We start from the raw sequence: 18,879 nt of genomic DNA on the forward strand, positions 1-18,879 counted from the left end.
CAGTTGGACAGTGCTATCTGGAGAGATCTTGAACTGCCTGATGTATACCATTGTCAATTAATGAAGAACTTATCTTTCCAGGATGGCCTGTGAAGTACTCCTCAACAGTTCTAAGTTCACAAATGGAAAGTGTTTAATCGTATAAACAGGAAATAAATGCTAATTTCTCAGTAGTTTCTCATTTTAATATATTCCCCTCCTTCCTCCTAGTTTGTGTCAGAGGAAGAAATCAAAACAAGAGTTATGGAATTGATACTCAAAAATTTTAAAGTGAGTTAATGATGCCTTTTTCTAATCTTTTTTTAAGGTATTTGATTCCAAATGCAGGTGATGCTACCAAAGCCATAAAACAACAGATCATGAAAGTATTGGATGCCTTGGAGAGTTAATAACTAAAGACTTTGTAGAGAACAGTTTATAAAGAAGAAGCAACCAAGATACTGTATGTGGACACAAGATGACTGTTTCCCAACTGAATACTAACTTAAGAGAATTTTTCTGTTTGCTGATGGGAGTGCCTGAGTAGCAGGCTTAAGATAGGGTAAATTATTATCGATTTCTGAACAGGATTTTTAATTTTTTTAATTATTTTTTTGTTTTGTTTTGAAGAAATGTTTATTATAAAGGTCAGTTTGTTTTATTTTTAATACAACCTTAATGTGAGTGATCTGCATCTTTCAAGAGAAGATGCAGCTGGGTTCGCATTAAGTGTGTTAAAGGAATGAAGCACTGCCAGATACGGAGCAGCAGTTGAAAACGGAATGGTTTTTAAATTACCGTCCCTTGAAAGTAAAATGTCTCCGTTGCCTACAGTCTATAAATTTGATTTTTGCCTACTGGGTAGTAGCAAGGATTGATTAAAAAGTTAGGTTTATGAGCAGAGCAGATAAAAATCTTAGAAATACTGGTTCTTTCTCATTAAAAATGGTTAAGTCCAGCTTGTGCTGCAGATAATTTTACAAATGGCTAGCATTTTTTCCGTTTAACTTTTTTAAAAGTCTTATCCACTACTAGGTTAAATAATTGGAATTGGTGGTAAGGGTATTTTTAAATACCAAAATGAACTGTGTGCAATAAGCTTTTACTACAGGGTTGTGATTTTTTTTAATTATGCAAAATTTTACATTTCATAGGTTGAGGCTGTTTCTCTTGTAAAGATGAGTGTGTGCATTGAAATTGAAGTTAATGCTTCATGACAGAATATGACAATTGAAAACAAGTTACCTTGCTCCCCAGAAACAACATTGTCTATAGTTAGACCTTTAAAAACCTTCAGTTCAGCACAGAAGTGAGTATGGATTGGAGTATGATTGGAGGTGTGTTCAGCAAGAAAATTAACACATACAAATAAAGTGAAGAGATTCAAGTGCTGTATACCTGTGATAAATGTATTCATTAACTGTTGCCTTCGTTGATTCAAGCATTTGTTTATATTCTTTTAACTAACATCTTCTAAATCAGTTAATGTTTGAGAGATGGCAACTATGTGGTGGTTTATCAGCAGCTTTCCACTTGTTCCAAGAACGATTCTCTTGTTAAAAAGCTCAGTATGGGAATGTCCTTGTGGCTGAGGCATAGCATCTTTGTAGGCTGATGTGGAAATTACCAAAAACTGTGAAATAAAGATAATAGGGATTAGCTTTGCTGTGTGAAGTCTTCCGAATATTTGATTCAAAAACCTGTGAGTGAATTGGTACATCATCAAGAGGTAAAATAAATTAAACTGACCTTTATAAAAAACAGTTATTCTAAGTTATTTTACTAGGAATCAAGCTAGGGCACCTTAATTCTGGAACTAATTCCTTTTTCTTTTTTTTCTTTTTTTTTTTTTTTTCTTTTCTTAGTATCTGAGTAAACACCAATAGAACTTGAACGGTTGAAAATATTTGCATGAAATTGCACCTGGGCCAATGCTCATGTATTTATAGTTTTGCCCAGCAGCTGTTGTATTACATTTTCCTCTTCCTACTTCCTTCTGCAAATATCCTGAAGAGTCTCTGACTCTGTGCCTACTTTAGCAATGAGATTTTTTTCATGTAAAGATGTTTGTGTTACTGTTTATAAACTACAATTGTAAATAAACCAGTACAATTTGAACATAACTTGTTCTGTCAAAAGGCATTTAGTTCCATACTGTCTGGATTCTCTGAATCAATTAACAGTTTTTCCTAAAGGTATTTTGTATATGGAAGTGAATTTGATTTTTGGAGTGAAAGAAGTTGATTATGGATCATAGTGATCTACTGTCAGTGACGTCTTAATGTAAGTATATGTGAATTTAGACTAATTTCATTAAATACTTTTGGGTGAGCCACAGTAAGCATTCATAGAAAGGTCAAAATGAGTTAACAAATGGTCAAATTATAGAAAGAGTCTCTGCATAAATTCCAGACTTCTCAGCATCGTATTTTTATGTTATGAAAATGTTGGCAAAATGATACAACACATTTCTGCTAGTTATTGGGAGGGGGAGAATTGTGAACGTGATTTGGGGAGAACTGAGAAATAGTTATTTCATCTGTTGCTGAAGTATTTAAAGTGATATCTTGAAGAATCTAATTACTTGTAGTGAAGAGTTCACTCTGTTAAACAGGTGTATTTGGGCATTAAATATGGGAAGTGGGTAATGTGTGTGCTTCTCTGTGAGGACAACAAATATAGACCTTTTAGATCTATAGTAAGTAAAGTTACAGTAAGTTCTTAAATCTCCTCTGTGTAGAAACGTAAAATCCAAGCCATTAAGAGGTTGATTATTTGTAATTTTTAAGGCAATGTGCAAGTTATCAACAGACTCCTTATCTTACAAAGCTCAGGCCGAACTACAAATAATTTCAATGGTGTTTTATGCATCTCTACCCACAATTTAAAGGCTACTTTTGCCTCAGTGTATATATCTGTAGTTTGTGTATTTGCTACAAAACTTGTACTGCTAAGCAGAAATTCCAATTATAGTACTGGAGTGATGGTTTTTGAAAAGAAAAATCAAAATAGTCAGTATGCTACTTCTGGTCCCTTTAGGTTTGCAGGCTCCTGTTTTGTTTGTATGCACTGCTGTCTATATTGTTGAATATAAGATGACAGCTGCTATGTTGTAGGGTTTTTAATTTTTATTTTTCTTTATTTTGGTGATAGAAATGAGGTCTGTAGCAGGAAAGAAACACTCTTCAGAGTAAGGTTTCCTGCCAAATGGAAGTTCTTACCTTTGTGTTTAATAGCCAGGGTCAGTGCTTCTGTGTGAGAATTTGTGCAGAACTTCACAAGTACTATCCATCAAAAATACTCTGACTGTGCAGATGCAGTTTTTATTACGTTGCCTTCTCTATATGCAAGTAAAGATTAATTGCTGCTCTTTTAGTTTAGTTTCTGTTAGGCCTTACACCTGTGTGTAAGGTGTCAGCAGCGTTTGTAGCTTTTTCTTCCCACTGCATTTCAGTTGTAGTTTCAAAACTTTTGATACTGTCAAAAACCTTTTCAATATAGGGGTAGTCTACTAAATGGGTGAAAAGTTTCTCCTTTTTGGGAGGGAGAGGGTGATAGCATGCAACTTGTTCTTTTGGGTGTATTTAGTGCTTTTGGATATTGTTGTTCTGAAACTTGGAAAAATATACTGTATCTCTCTGAAGCATGGGAAACAGTGGATTTTTAGCCTGTGCTTTTCACCTTGAAGGGATGATACTGCTTCACTGCTTATTCTCTTTCTGAATTTGTGCCCTGCCTCAAACCTTGTGTGAACTCAGGAGACAGCCGTTCTTTGCACCTGGAGCCCTGCAAGGTGTGCTCTTCAAAAAAAAAAAAAAAAAAAAAGTTAATATATGCTGTTTCTACTACCATGGGCACATGTAAAACGGAGGGAGCTCTACTAAAGAGCTGCTGCATCCCCTCCTCATCTGCGGTTGTCCGCTGTTGGTAATTGTGCCGTCCTTTGGCTTGCTTGGTTTGGGATGAGCTCCAAGGGGCAGATCGAACAGTGTTTCTGCTGAAGGAAGGCTTGTAACTGCTGCACGCGGCGGTGGTGGTCTGTTTTATGGTGGCTGTGCACTTCCCATCCTTTATCTCTCGGCCCGTGTTTCTGAAAGCGGCTTCAGCCCAACACGTGTAAGAGATTGATCACCCTGGGTTACCCACTTTGTTTTATCTTGGCCCCTTCTGCTGTCACGTGTGCGTCTCCGCTCTGTGCGGAGATAGTCTTGCATGAGAAATGCTGTGCAAGAGGTGCCGGCCTCTGAACAACATGAATCTGCAGTTCTACAGACATGCTTTTAAAAAGCCCAAGATTGTAAAATACACACGAGGCAGGAATGTTTTATGTTGAGTAACGGGGAGCGCTCGGTGGTTAAAGCTAGTAACAAGAACAGCACGGCAGTTAGCATATTGGTTTCTACCTTAGAAAATGGTAAAAGAAGGTGGCGATGGGGATGTGCAGGGATGCGCAGGTGAACGAGTTACCTGTAGCCGGGCACAGAGCTCTTGGGACGAGCCCTGCAGAAACACACGGCTGCTATGGATGGCGTGGGGCTGGGAAGACGCCTTGTCTTGTGTAGATGGAGGGCTGTGTTCTTGCCGGGTGCTGAGGGGGCACTGGAGGAGCGGGGAAGGCCCCGCCGCCCTCGGGGCGGGACTACACTTCCCAGCAGCCCGCGGCGCCCGGGCGGGCGGCCCCGCTCCCTGAGGGAGGGGCCGGGGCGGCGGGGGGATGCAGGCGGCGCGGGCAGCCATGGCCAGTGAGTGGCGGCGGGAGCGGCTGCTTCCCCTCGTACCTCTCCTCCTCGCACTCCCTCCCTCCCTCCCTCCCTCCCTCTCTCCCGGCCGGGGACGTGGGGAAAAGGGCCGACGTGGAGTTGAACCTGCCGCTGTAGCGGAGCTCCGGCCTCCCGCCGCGGGCCTCAGCCGCTGCGAGGGGCCGCTGCGTTGTGCCGGCTTCCCCGCTCGCCCTGGGGCGCTCCGCGGAGCCACCGTGGCCCCAGGGCCCGTCCCTGTGCCCCCCATCCTGGGCCCTGACCCTCTTACCTGGCCGCGGGGATGCCGGCGGGGCGGGCTGCTGCCCCGGCCAGGCCTGGTCTGGACTGGAGTCCCCAGTCCTGGTCTGGACTGGGAAGGCCTCGGTCCTGGGCGCTGTCCCGGAGCCGGTGAAGGGGCGTGAAATACTGCAGGTACCGGAGGGAGCTGCCGCGGGCACCCTGGCTTTGCTGCAGGCGGGTAGGAGCCGCCTGCCGTGCTTCTCTGGGCGCTCCTGCGGTGGCCAGCTTGTCGAGAAGCGTGATCTGAACAAACCAGACGTGCTTAGCTTCTGATGTTGTCCAAAAAAAACATGCTTTGTAGTGATACAAATAAATACAAACCGTTATTTTACTCTGATACACTTTTACCTGGGTGTGGTGTGCAGTGCTGTAGGCTTATCCTGAGAATTGCTTTTAAAGAGGTTTTTGAGGCAGCTTAGCAAGGCTGGAAGAAGAGATCTTGGGCCTCTACAGCACTGTTGCACGTTTCTCTGTATTTCTGTTTCTTCTATGTCTCAGCGTTTTTAAACAAAACTGTGGGCACAAGTACACGTATTCTGTTGTGACTGAGCTTTAACTGTGCCCTTTAACAAACTCCAAACCTGAGGCATAGGGAAAATAAGATTAATGGTTTCCTGGTGTTTTAAACATTATGGAAAGGAAGTTAGTTAAAATTTTTCCTAGTAGCTGCTCTTTTGTTGTTGTGTTTTTTTTTTTTTTTTTCAAAAGTGAATTTACGCTGAAATGTAAATCTTTAAGTGTTCAATTTATTTGAGTTAAAACACATTCCATAAGTATGGGAAAGTTTTAGACAGATCCCTAGTATGGTTATCTAGGTGGGTCTGGAAGCTAACTGTGGTTACATCTGTTCAAAATCTCAGCGAAGCTTTGTTTACTCAATAAACCAAATATTAAGAGTCTTTCATGTGAAGAGTGGCAAAGTGAGCAGTTAATTATTTTCTTAACCTTTAGAAATTAGCTGCTTCGTTGCTGAAGTGAGAAATAAAGTAGGAAGAAAGATACTCTGCCTGACTGTTCCTGACCCGATCTCATCTTCACTTCAATCAGTTCTTCCTGTTTCCCTGACCACTGAGGCTGTGTTGCTTGCAGCTTTTTCTTTACCTGATAGTGATCTTTGACTGTATGACCGGTACTTTGAAGAGAGAGAAGAGAGGTGCTTTGAAGCTAGGGTACTTTTCTTTATGAAGCTAGAGCATTTTTTTTTTTTTTTAAAGGAGACAGTTCTACCTGATCAGGATGTGTTTTCCCACAGCCCAAGGTACTAGGAGATTCATGGAAGGAAATCCAAGGGGTGTGCACAAAACTTGATTTGATCTCTTGCGCTTGTATACTTCAAGAGCCTGCAAATGTAAATCCTGCTTAGCTGCAGTAGAGACAGTGTTGATAACATTTGCAACTGTCTCTTGACTAGAAACCAAATTACAGAGAATTGATCAGGGAAGATGTTATCTTTATTGCTTTTTATAGCCATTTCCTAGGCCAGTTCTGATTTGAAGGATAAAAACAAACTGTTCCCATATTCGGTGCTTTTGGGATTATCCAATCCTTTAGTTTAGGACATGCAGTGCTCATCGGGTGACAGGCGGAACAAAAAGATAGGCTCACAAAGCGTGTAGCAAACTGGGAAGGAAGAAGCAGGTCCAGGTGACTAGTGGTCTCCCTTTCCGTCACAGGGCATCTTACATTAGAAGGTGGGCTGGGTGCTGCCTAGGCTGAGTGTTACTAGCACGTGAACTCTCTGATCTTCGACCTGAGCAGAGCGATGGCGATGTATGGTTCCCATTAGCAAGCCTAGGTTTGAATGTTCTCCCTGTGCTAAGAGGCCGTTTCTAGAGTCATAGGCAGACTGCGAAATGAGTTAGAAGTGGTTTGTGTATATGTTAATGTATAAGCAGATTTATTTTGTTAAATGCTCATTAGCGAATTCAAATTTTGAAGAGTTTTTCCTGGGGGAATTCTGCTGACTAATTTTTTCTTTTCTGCCATTAGGCTTCCGCCTGGCTCTTATTCAGCTTCATGTATCTGCTGTTAAATCTGATAACCTTCAACAAGCCTGTGGACTGGTGAGAGAAGCATCAGCTAAAGGAGCAAAAGTTGTGGCTCTACCTGTGAGTAAAGATCGTGGTCTACTTAGGACCTATACCTCCAACCCTTGGATGCATTATATATTCCTGTTTCTCTCTGGATAGCTTAGATGCTGTATGAGGCTCCAAAATAGGAAAAACACCAGGGGTTCTGTCTATCAGCACACTTACGAGGGGAGAAAATAAGAAACCAAAAAAAAAAAGCAGGTTGTCTTTTTTGTGGTATAAGATTCTGGTTAAGTTTTTGCTGGTTTAAATCCCAGGTAATTCCACCACTGGTATGTTCTGAATTCACAAAAGTGACACTGTGGTTTGAATCTTTGCAGAAACCTTCTGTGCTAGAAATGTAGGAAAAGGTGATTTTCAGCTAAAGAATGTTGATATGAAACAAAACAGGTATACAGTGACTCTTTGCCATAATCATTCCAGATTACATAGTACCTGAGAAACAAAATAGACTTAAGACATTTCCAGCAGGTCATTTGTGGCTGAGTTATGATTAAAATGCATTTTTCTTTTGACTTGCTTGTGTGGAAACATAAATAGCCACTAAAAAATCCTGTTAATTTCTGATTTACTTTTTGGACTTCAGCCATCGTTACCTTGCTGAATTTTCACACAGATAAGTGTGCTGGCAACGAGGTGACCTTCCCAGTGCAGCTTTGAGCTTTTTTCCTCTGTCTCTGGGGGTACGTGTGTTACCCCTGTGGCCTGCAGCATCTGACTCAGGAGTGCAAAGTTCTTCTCTGGGTGAACTTTTGGCCTGAATGTTTTACACACAGAATATTTTCCCTCCTGCTGTCACAGGTGAAGTATTAAGCAACTTTCCCAGTTCCTCTCTGCTACCACAGCTCTTGTGTTGCAAATGTGACCTTTGATTATTCCGGCTGGGCCTCCTACATTGAGATTATCTATTATTTGTTAGTTTCATCATGTATACAAACACAGTTTTCCAGACCTGTTTAGTTGAGATACTTACTTTGCCAATGATAATTCATGCTTTTAGAGTAAAACTTGTCAAACAAGGGCAAGGTTTTTCACAGACTTTGGGGAGATAAATTTTATACTGGCATTAGAACATGGGCATGAAGTATTCTCTTCCCTCCACATTTTTTTTTTAAAGTCACACCACATAAAGAACAGATGTAACTTGCACTGACTGTATAATGTACACCTCTGCAGAGGGATATGGCAGTTTTCCTGTGACATGTTAGCCTTGATGTGTTAAACTTTTTTTCATTTCTGAACCAAGAAAAATTTGCGAGAGAAAAACAATTTGTAATGTTTATGGATAAAGAAATAAAAACAGAATCCATTTGACTCGAGAAATTGACAGAAGGCAATTCAAAGATCTGTCCCTGTATTCTTACCGCTTTGGAGAGCGCAGGACTAGGTGATCTGTGCAGTCTGCAGTTTTGTTCCAGCATCAACTTATGAACAGCCCCGTGCACTGCTACCACAAGCACAGAGCTCTGCCTGTTCTCTTGAGCCCCTGCTTTCAATACCACCCACATTGACACTGCAAGTGGCAAGATGAAGGTGGAGGCAGCTGGCATTGTTTTCATTTCCTTGAAGTTCAGTCCAGCTTTCAAAAGCCCGCGAAACTCATTTGACAGCCGGCGGAGCCTTCCCTTCCTGCCTCTTCCATCTACAAATTCTGCCGTGGGTTAACTGGTGTCTGCTGGCCCAGTGTCTGTATATGGGGCAAAACCATCCATCCAGTTTTGGTTCAGTTATTCCAGTTCAGTAGAATCTACTACAGTTGTTTAGAAGTTTGCTTGAGGGGTTAAGCAATAAATGTTTATGGTGCTATTCAGAGGTTGATTTTTTTTTTCTTTCTTTCTTTTTTTATTTTTTTCTTTTTTGTGGGGGGGAGGTCTTGTTACAACTTCCCGTGAGCAAAGGTGACAATCGAGGCAGATGGTTGGGCTGGGAATCGCTTGCCAAAGAGTAGGTGCTGGTACTGTTTGATAGCCTATCTGTGCCCTTCAGCTGTACTCCTTTAGGGGACAAAAACGTGCTGGGGGCAGGTGTCTCGCATCCTCACAGAGCTGGCAAATATAACGCAAAGTAAAAGTTCTGGATATCTTGGGCATCTCAAACACCACTAGCCACCGAGTTTAGGCATCTAAACTGCTGTGTTAATCTTACTGTCTAAAGATTACATGCCTGGTTCTGAGGGACAGCAAATCTTTAACTACAGCCTAGGACAGAAGACACTGTTCAGTTGTGAGGAAATGGTGTTTAAAGGATTGTTTTAGCAAAAGAATAAGTAATTTTGAGAAATGCATGCTTTTGCAAAGGTCCTTTTAAAAATCAAGATATCATGGGCTGTGGATGAGCATGAGCATTTCACAGTTTTGAGAGAATCTATTTAGCTTGTAACTTGTCAAATGAGCTAGGTGGAACTTGGTTCATTGTTCTGGTGAGAACATCCCTTGTGATCTTGCTAAGTCTAGATGGATAAATGTGCTAGCCTTGTTACTGGCAGCTTGCATATGATACTCCTAGCTCATGTTCTGTTTGGCATGCGTTCACACCGACACACCCACTGCGTTTTCTCTAATTGTTAAGGCCTCTCTGGCCTCCTGGTATTTTCTGATTTGCTTACTGAGCTCCTGTAACTAAAGATTGTATGAGAACACTGATAGAGAGGAGTTTGAAAGGTCAAGTACATGTCCTTGCAGTGGTGTTACTGGATTTTAACATAATGGGTTTTTTTCCCTAATTCTAGGAATGCTTTAATTCTCCATATGGAACCCAATACTTTAAGGAGTATGCAGAGAAGATCCCCGGGGAATCGACACAAAAGCTCTCAGAAGTTGCGAAGGAGTGCAGCATATATCTCATTGGAGGTAGTTTACTCTTAGTGACCATCTCTTTGAGGGGAAAAATGGGCAATGTCTATGAGTGCCATTGGATCAAAATTCCATATAACACAGCGGGGGAAATCTTTGTTCTCGCCTTTACAAAGGATCCATTCCAGAAGAGGATGGTGGAAAGCTGTATAATACATGTACTGTCTTTGGGCCTGATGGTGCTATGTTGGCAAAATACAGGAAGGTAAGATGGCAGAATATTGTTATTAAAAGGTTTCTCGGCAGCGTTGCACATGTGACTTCATCTGTGCCTAAAGGTGATGCGAATTAGTAGAATCTTTCATTAATAATAATCTGTGTACTGTCAGTAAAACTGCATGTAATTTTTATTTGGAACATGTAGACACCCCTCTCAAAGGTGGTCATAAATTTGTTCTGGATAAGGATGACAAAATGCAGAAGGCATAGTTGGCTTTTCCCAGATGCTGGAAAAACTGTGGTAAAGAGTAAATCCTGATGCAAATCATCTGTGTACCTTGGTCTAGGTCTAAAACATAGTGCCGCCTAAGTGGGATCAGGATTTTCCCTCAGGTTCCCAGTGGATTTAGTCCTTCTGTTATCATAAATACTGTTCTTTACATACTTTGTGTGCTATATGTATGATTAGTGCAGACAACCGAAGTCAGAGTTCTATAGTTAAGCTGTGTCTGCTGTTTGTGAGAGATGCTTGCTTGCCATCGTCTTCCACCTGGACATTGCTTTGTGTCTTCTGAGAAACTACCTCCTGTTCATAACTGTAGAGTGTAGTTTCTGTTAACCTGACTATGCATACAGGTATCATTCCGTAGGTGAACAACAGCTTATTTCTTTCAAGGAAAAACAAAAGAGAGAATGCAAGGTTACTTGGAACAAATGAGGTGATGCAAAATACCTCTGGGGTGCAGGTATTAATTTATTCTGTTAACTGATTCTACACTCCGCTACACTATTAGATCACTTTCTGAAGTACTATGTTGCCTTCCATCTATCATACCGCATCAGTCTGCAAGCCCAGTAGTTGTTTGTAGAATGAGTGCAAGCTTGTACTGTGTAAATATGAATGAATAGTAACATAAAACCAGCTGTGCTATTAGGAAGCTGCAGCCAGGAACAGAATCTTCCATTGCAAGGGAGGGATAAAGACTCTGCAGGGGCTAAGGGGCATCTGCATAGCTGAACTCATGGGAACTTTATGACTTGGTGAAGGTATTTTCTGGAGAAGTTTTGCAGGAATAGGACTCAAATCTTAAAGAGGAAAATATCACCTGCTTTAACATAGTTTAAAATCATCCTGACAAATTCAATACATTTTATATGTATCCTTTCTTTTGCAAAATTACTCATTAGATCAAGATATCTAGCTATTTTGCAGGGATTCTTTCCACGAAGAAGATATAGAGCCATACTACAAATTAGTTGTTATATTTTTAGCTATTTTTAACTACTCTCTATTACTGCATGAGAGGACGACAGGGCATTCTATTTGGTAAGTAACATTAACATTTGATACGTGCATCACTTGGGTCACAGGAATTTGTCTTGTTTAAAACGGCCAGTCTTTTTTTTTTTTTCCTTCCCCCAAATAACTTTAGACATGTATATTTCTGTAAAGAAAACTGCTTTAAATCGTCTTTAGATCTCTCAGTCTTGAGCAATGTTTAGTTGGGATCCTGACAAAAGAGTAGTCTAGATAACGGTAACTAGAAAACATGCCTAATAGAAAGAGGCTCAAATACCAAGCAGAGAAATTGTTATTAATTGTTATTAATCATACTGTAATTACAGGTTCATTTGTTTGACATTAATATTCCTGGGAAGATACAGTTCAAAGAGTCTGAAACACTGAGTGCAGGGAATAGTTTCTCCGTGTTTGATACTCGTGAGTATGAGACAAGCCCTCTCTTTAAGGAGCTCTACCACAACACCACTATGGTCGTTCTGGAGTTCTCTTCCCCCTCCTCCTTCCCAGCAATGGATTTTCAGACTATCAGATTTATATTTGGCATTTGACAACCATGACAAATCTAGTTTAAGTTTGTTCCAAGTGCATGGGTCACTTCTGAAACTTTGAAAAAGGCACTGTGACTGCAAAAGGACAGAGGGGAGTAGAAAGGGCTGAAGCATACATCATGGCACTTCCCTTAATAAATAGTGCTCCTATTGATTTGCTAAAGAGAAGTTACTGTGGTTTTGTTGTAGCAGTTACATCTTTAAAATGGTTCTTATAAAACATGACTTGGAAAAGAATATATGTAGCAAACAGGTACACTGGCACATTGTTTCATGTGAGGATGATTTAATAATGGAGACCATTAACTGTAAAGCCCATCCCAACATTCTTGAATCAACCACATCAGATGAAAAAGCAGGACACCGACTCCCACCCCGCCAGTGTTCAAAAATCAACAGGTCCTGTTATTGAGCTCTCCGAAGAGTCTTATCTCCCATGGTCACTTTTTCCTCCTTGCAGTGTGCACTCTTTAAGAAAGTACATGACTGTAGTTTCTTTAGTCTGTGAAGAGCAGTGAGGGCTTTCTTTTCTTAAAAAGAATTGAAAACCTGCAACTCAATCAGAGAGGAATATGTTACGCGAAGACCTGATGTAACACGATTGTGTGGAAATGTCTGTTTTTAAAGGGTAGATAAGACTGCTTCTCACAGTCTTCCTGTCATCGTGAAACACGAATTCTCCCCCACAAATAGCCAATGCTTGTTACAGATAAGGATACACATTTAAATATAGCTCCTCTTGTTACTATGAGACGTAAAATAACAGCTGGCAGGATGGCTACAGGGAGTCTTGTGATTGCTTTTGTGTACTCGTGATAGCGATATGACTGTTGTCTCTTGTGTTTTGAGAACAGCATACTGTAAAGTGGGCCTGGGCATCTGCTATGATATCAGGTTTGCTGAGATGGCTCAAATCTACGGCCAGAAAGGTGAGGCTGGGTCACCTAACGGAGGAGCATGGTTAGTCCTAAGGCCTGAGCTGTGCAGGGCCATCTCAGGGTGGTACGTTCTGGGCAGTCTGGGTGATCAGGCACTCTTATCCTCGCCCAGTAACACAAAATGCATCCTGTGGCCAAGACTTTGTTACTCAAATGAGTGTCTGTTCTGCTTGAGTAAAGTAACAATCGTTTCCTACTAGACAATTGCTGATGGAGTGATGGAGATGGGCGCATCCCCACACTTGGCAGTGTATCCCAGGGCATTGCTGACATAAGCCATCACCTGTGTCATGCATGGACAGTTTGGGCAGAGGGTGGGAAGTATTGAAAGAAACCTCGCCTCGAGTCTCAATGTGAAGGGCCACTCTAGGGTAAAACATCTTCCCCTTGGTGATTGTTGACTTCTAATTTTCTTTTAACAAAGGTTGCCAGCTGCTGATATATCCAGGGGCTTTTAACCTGACAACAGGACCAGCCCATTGGGAACTGCTGCAAAGGGGACGGTAAGAACGCAGTAACAGCTTATCCTCCTGTTCCAGAGGGAGTTTTAGCATGTGGAACTGAGCGGTTCTTGTGTGCCAAATGACGCTATGCAGCAGGAGTGGCGCTGCGGGGCCACTCCGCTTTTGGAGCGGCGCCATTCCTCAAGCCTTGCTTGAGGTGTCCCTGGATGAGATACCAGAATGATTTTGCTGTTAAGGAGAAAAGCAGGAAATCCTTATCCTTCACTCCTGCCAGCCCCTCCGTGGCTATGCCCTTTCAAGGACCTCCTCCCCATGGCTCTGTAAGCACCCTTCACACACAAACTTCAAGACAGAAAAGCCAATAACCATTTGAGAACTGCTCTAATTACAGACAGAAATAGACCCTGAGGTTCCCAAATGCAGGGGATACTCATTTGGTCCGCTTCCATCAACGTTGCTGCATACTGAATGAACATGTAATTCATTCTACCTATTAACTCAGGAGTAGGTGCTGGAGACTTATCTTTCCAGGCTCTGCTTTCTCTGACCTTCATATCATTTACAATTTTGGCTGGTCCTTAGGAGAATACATAGCTTGCCCTTCAGAGTGGATTCTTTCTCTTCTGCTTAATTAATTGGTGGTATAAAAAAAAAAAAATACTCACTTTTTCCCTCTCTTCCTTCATCTTTCTGTGAACGCAGAGCTGTTGATAATCAAGTCTACGTAGCTACCGTATCTCCTGCTAGAGATGAAAAAGCATCCTATGTTGCCTGGGGACACAGCACTGTAGTAAATCCATGGTGAGTTCAGAAAAAAACCCCAACCCCACCTTTTCTTGGTAAAAAAATGACTTGACAGTCACATTTCAGTCCCACATTTCTATCTACTCTTAAAAATGTCATAAGTTCTTGGTAAAAAGCACTTGAGACTTCAGCCTACATTCTCAAAATCATCCTTTAAAACTGTCTGACTGAAAAACAAGAAAGAAACTGGAACTAGTTTAACCGTGTGTATTCTTTTTTGTAGCAAAGAAGCTACTTAGTACAAGTATTTAGCATTTAGTTAAGCTGCTGACCTTTTCAACTTGTCCCTGAAGTTCAGTCCATTATATACTATGCGTTATGGTAATTCTCTGTGCAGAACTGAACCATCCTAAGCAGCTTACACAAAACTATTTCATTTCCTCAAAGAGCAACACTGCTTTGACAAGAAAGAACAAGAATGTCTTCAGCTAGATAAGAGACATATTCAGACTTAAGCAGAAGCAACACAGGTGCACAGGAGGTAAAAGGGACCGAATCTTCAGGCAGTTTTTTTTCTTTCAGATAAATTCTCTGATAGTTCTCTTCCAGATGATTGCAAAGTAAGAAAAGCCTTATCTATGTCTTGAGCTTTTAGCTTTATATGATGAAAGCAGTGACAGAACACCTAGTGGGAGACATGACAAATAACGTTCAGCAGCTCATGCAGAGTAACAGTGTACTCCTGTTAAGAGCCAGTAGGATCTGAAAGGAGAAGGTGTTAGTCTTTGCCATATGTGGCTGTCCCTGGTGAGGTTGTTCCTTTCCCCCTGAGGTATATTGCATGCTCACACGCACTGGTTCTCGCCGTTGCTCTTACCATGATTCTTGATCTCCGGAAACATACTTACGTTAAGTATATGTCACATATAAAATGTGCCACTTATAAAGCCTGGGAGCCGTTTCTATCATGCCAGAGTTATGAATTTTGATGCTATTTTTAGGACAGCCCTGTCTTTACAGCTGTAGACATCAAGGGTAGGAACTCCCTTTTGTACAAACAGCAGCAACTGGACTGATGCCTCGAGACCTCTGTGTTAATGCTCTGAACAAATGTGCTTGATTTTGCAGGGGTGAAGTCATAGCCAAAGCTGGGGCGGAGGAAACAGTTATCTACACAGATATAGGTAAGGGTAAAGTTTGTCTTTCCTGCTTGCTTTCTTGAGTACAGGTCATGAGACTAAGGAGAGACAGCTTTTTAAGTCTGTGGGCTTGCACGTGCAATTACAGGTGACGCGGTGTTCCCATGCCTTCTCCACCTTTGCTAGATTAAAGCAAGAACAAGCAGCACTTGGCTGTGCCCTTCCCGTTCCCTTACTTACGAGGAAGCCGCCACCTTAGAAAAGAGCAAAGTTGAGGCTTCCTTCAGCCCTGGCTGGCCAGTTGTGGTGCCCTGCAGACCCACTCTCAGTGAAAGCTGCTCTTTTTTTCCCTGCCTCACCTCAGAACAAGCCAGGAGCTTCCCTTTCCGACTGCTGTTCTAATAGCTCTCTCTTCCCCCCCACAGATCTGCAGAAACTCGCAGAAATACGTCAACAGATTCCTATTTTAAGCCAGAAGCGTTGTGATCTCTATGGCATAGAGATGAAAAAGTGAAGCTGGGTGAACAGGGAAGGTTCAGTTGGCACCATGGCTGCTGCTTTCATCTTCGGAAGGATTCCCTTACTAGTTGCTCCACAATCTACTGCTAAACGTGCCAGTTAATTTAAAAACAAACAAACAAAAAATCAACAAACCCCATAACTTGGTGATGTAATTCTAAAATTGATTCCAATACAGCTTTTATATCTCCTCTCATACTTCAGTATTTTATAGTATTTTACAGCTAGGATAAAGATGGAGGGGAAGCCAGTTCAAGACAGCAGTAGTTACCATTGCTTTTTGTGCATCACAATGTTTTAGTTACCTGTTGGGGGCTTTTTTTGTAGACCATAGAAATGGGAACCTTGTTCTCTCCAGAAATCCTCTGAAGTCGGCTTTGGTACTAGGAATTTTTCAGTGAATTATCAGATAACGTAGAAGCATGATTCTTCCACCTCTGTGCTTCGTTGTATGTGCCTTAACAAAGTTCCTTGACTGCCCAACTTCCAACTTGGAAAGCTTAAAATTTACCACAGTGAGCAAAACAGGCCAAATTCTGCTCTGTACTGCGTGGGGACAATGCAAGAAGCTGCCAGGCAGAACTACTACTATAGAAGAATCTGCAACAGGTTTGGGTTCGTGTGTCTTGCCTGGAATAGATGTCTTAAATTCTCCTTATTGCAATTCCTGTTTATTGCTCAAGTGCTGCAGGTTACTGGTAAAGCAATTCGTGTCACCACGCCTTTGCTCTCCATACGGCTTCCTTACTATCATGTCTGAACGGGCTTTAATTCTTCACCTGGAAAAGCTGAGGGGAGTCAGTCAAAAGGGTTGGAAAACCTGTTGGGCCGGCGAGGTCTTTCTGCCCACAGTCTCCCAGAAGGCGGGGACTAGAATTGCTCAGTGTTTAAATGCATTATTGCTACCAACGGCCAACTCCCGCAGTGGCATGGGAAACACTCCTTGCTTCATCGCTCTTGCTGAAGAGACTAACAAACTGATGATTAAAGATGGCTTTGAAAGACTTAAACCCAGCCTAGCGTGTTGTAGGTTTGTTGGTTTTTTTATTCTTAGAAGTAAGACACTGTGGTACTTCTAATGTAAAAAGATAAGAATTTGCAAATGACATTTTTTTTTCTCCTTGGGATGACAAAAAGAAGCAACTGTAACTATCCAGCCTTTGCCACTGGGCTTTTAGTTTCCCAGCAGCAAAAATGCTAAAGCAGTAAGGCTAAAGGAGATTTCAAAAGACAAAACCGGGAGGAGGGAGAGGTTCTGTGTTGGTCTAGCTAACCGCCAGTTTCCCCCACAGCCACCTTACCTTGTTACTCGTGGTCGGCCATCCTCCTCCTCTTCCCACAGCTGCTCTCTTGACTTTTATGTTCTTTTGGCTTCTCTGGAATGAGGTAGGTGTGTGTTTTATAGAGGAAAATCAATGGTTAAAGCAAGCCAAACCCGAGGCATCTTCCCCTCCCCGCCCCCCCAAAGACAGGTCACCCCGTTCCACTCTGTGGCATTATCTATTCCAACAGGCCTATTTTTGGTCTGCACTTCCCACTGCATTTTGGTGTAGATACTGTACTGGAACTTTTAAGAAACAAGCCACAGAGCATAAGGTGAAATGAAGATTTATTTGTTGAAAAATAAATATAAAAAAATTAACAATTTATCATTCGTGTCAAGTCTCCTGCATTAGATTAGTGCCTCCCACATACTCAACAATCGGCATCCATGACGGCCACCACTGGGCCCAACTCCTAAATCATAGCGACTATTACACATCCATTTTTCCAAACTACTCCACCTGCCTTTCCCTCCCCTCTCTGTACTACTTTAACGTGCAGCAGAGCAGGAACAAAATACTGCCTTTGGAGGATTAAAGTAGCGCAGGATTCTCATGGGCTTCATTTTAAAAACGCAAAGTGCAGCCTGCAAGAGACAACAGAATCCATGGCCTGGACCCTCCTCCCCGGAATCCCACATGGAGAGAAGGGATGAAAACCTGGAGCGAGCAAGCTGCTGTGGGGAGCCCAGCGGAAGAGGCGGCCGGAGCTCGGCCCTCTTCAGCCTGTCAGGACAACGTGCGAGCACCTTGTTTTAGCAGGATGTTTGAGGGGGCTCCAGTGCAATCCACTCAGAAGTGAGGATACAGATGGGACTATGAATTTTGGGGGGTTTCAATGAGTACAGAGTCAGTTCTCAGCTAGATAAGACTTAATCAATGCTCAATCTTTGTATTGGTAGAAAACAGGCACTTTAAGTATCCATATTATACAGATGCACCAGTATTCGGTAAGTATAGAAAACCAGCCAGTCACAGCCCTGACACAGCTCCAGAATGTGAGCCTGCAAGAGTTTAAATTCTTTTTCAAGAAATGGCAGAAAACAGCACTGCCTGTTGGAGCGGGCAGCGTCATTGCCGCTGCAGCTGGGAAGCCTGGCTAAAGCTGCTCCAAATAGTTGCAGCGTAAGTTACAGTACAGCTCCTTCGTGTATGTTAGTTCCCTCTTCACTTTCAATCTGCAACTAGAGCCAAGTAATTCAAGTCACAACTTCTACTCTCCCTTTTGGCAAACGCGTCTCTAACACGAACAACAGGGATTTTACATGATCAGAATTAAGACACAAGACAACTCTGTGTAGAAGCAACTTCCCAGAGTCTCTAGGATACACCAGGTTTATCCGAGGCTTCAGTACTAACTTCCTATGTTGGTTCAACAATATTTATTTTTTTAAATAGCAGTAATACTTGTTTCACTTCAGCTCTCAGTCTGTACTAAAGGAAGCTTTTCTCAAAGTTCACATGCACACCTGGCTTAAAGCAAAACCTCAATTATATCAGCCATTTAAAAAAAAACAACCAACCTCCCTTTCACTAAAGGGGTCTACCTGCGCACACACACATTAACAGGGTGTGGGCTACTCAGATTCCCAGCTTTCCTGGCTGGATTTCCTTTCCCCTGTAATCTTCAGCTCCCAAGATCATACTTCTGTGGGTGACTGATGGAAGCCATCGGAGATAAGACTTGTTAACTCCATGTCTCCAAGGTTGAAGGGAGAGCAGGTGACAGGGAGCCAGGCGTTAATAGTTCTTCCTAAATTCTGAGCAACCTCAAGCACAGGGA

The 18,879-nt window shown here is 42.1% G+C and overlaps 3 protein-coding genes across 8 annotated transcripts in view; all 3 read left to right on the forward strand.

Annotated features, from left to right (window-relative positions):
- The window catches only part of TBC1D23 (TBC1 domain family member 23), a 37,131-nt gene extending 34,910 nt beyond the window's left edge, over positions 1-2,221 (forward strand). For 4 of the 5 annotated variants that reach the window (XM_009466699.2, XM_009466700.2, XM_087757116.1 and 1 more), the window contains one exon: positions 308-640. In XM_009466699.2, coding sequence (XP_009464974.1) covers positions 308-389 — 82 coding nt within the window. In that variant the 3' untranslated portion in view covers positions 390-640. Of the gene's footprint in view, positions 1-307; positions 641-2,174 lie in introns of those variants that run through there. The other variant, XR_015704663.1, reaches the window with a different exon arrangement.
- A 1,039-nt stretch (positions 2,222-3,260) lies between these two features.
- Positions 3,261-16,788, forward strand: NIT2 (nitrilase family member 2). 2 transcript variants are annotated; one of them, XM_009466701.2, is made up of 10 exons: positions 3,261-4,721; positions 7,008-7,126; positions 9,837-9,957; positions 10,077-10,165; positions 11,746-11,839; positions 12,825-12,899; positions 13,333-13,411; positions 14,075-14,173; positions 15,245-15,300; positions 15,681-16,788. In XM_009466701.2, the coding sequence occupies exons 1-10, from the start codon at positions 4,694-4,696 to the stop codon at positions 15,767-15,769; spliced, it is 849 nt and encodes a 282-aa protein (XP_009464976.1). In that variant the 5' UTR covers positions 3,261-4,693; the 3' UTR covers positions 15,770-16,788. The 2 variants fall into 2 exon arrangements, with proteins under 2 accessions (XP_009464976.1, XP_009464977.1); XM_009466702.2 differs by lacking the exon at positions 3,261-4,721 and adding an exon at positions 6,105-6,276.
- On the forward strand, positions 16,197-18,792 carry LOC148055643 (uncharacterized). Its single transcript, XM_087757124.1, has 2 exons — positions 16,197-16,804; positions 17,067-18,792. The coding sequence occupies exons 1-2, from the start codon at positions 16,197-16,199 to the stop codon at positions 17,377-17,379; spliced, it is 921 nt and encodes a 306-aa protein (XP_087613250.1). The 3' UTR covers positions 17,380-18,792.
- The last annotated feature ends 87 nt before the right edge of the window (positions 18,793-18,879 follow it).

Source organism: Nipponia nippon, unplaced genomic scaffold (genome assembly GCF_047370975.1).
Source record: "Nipponia nippon isolate SJK-2023a ecotype South Korea unplaced genomic scaffold, ASM4737097v1 scaffold_2, whole genome shotgun sequence".
Taxonomy (NCBI): Eukaryota; Metazoa; Chordata; class Aves; order Pelecaniformes; family Threskiornithidae; genus Nipponia; species Nipponia nippon.

Bases quoted from the DNA above. Each gene is read 5' to 3' on its own strand.
- LOC148055643 (XM_087757124.1), top strand. From the start codon at position 16,197: ATGATTCTTCCACCTCTGTGCTTCGTTGTATGTGCCTTAACAAAGTTC. The intron at 16,805-17,066 runs GTTTGTTGGTTT...TTTCCCCCACAG, and splicing joins CCCAGCCTAGCGTGTTGTAG to CCACCTTACCTTGTTACTCG.
- NIT2 (XM_009466701.2), top strand. From the start codon at position 4,694: ATGCAGGCGGCGCGGGCAGCCATGGCCA. The intron at 10,166-11,745 runs GTAAGATGGCAG...CTGTAATTACAG, and splicing joins TGTTGGCAAAATACAGGAAG to GTTCATTTGTTTGACATTAA. The intron at 13,412-14,074 runs GTAAGAACGCAG...CTGTGAACGCAG, and splicing joins GAACTGCTGCAAAGGGGACG to AGCTGTTGATAATCAAGTCT.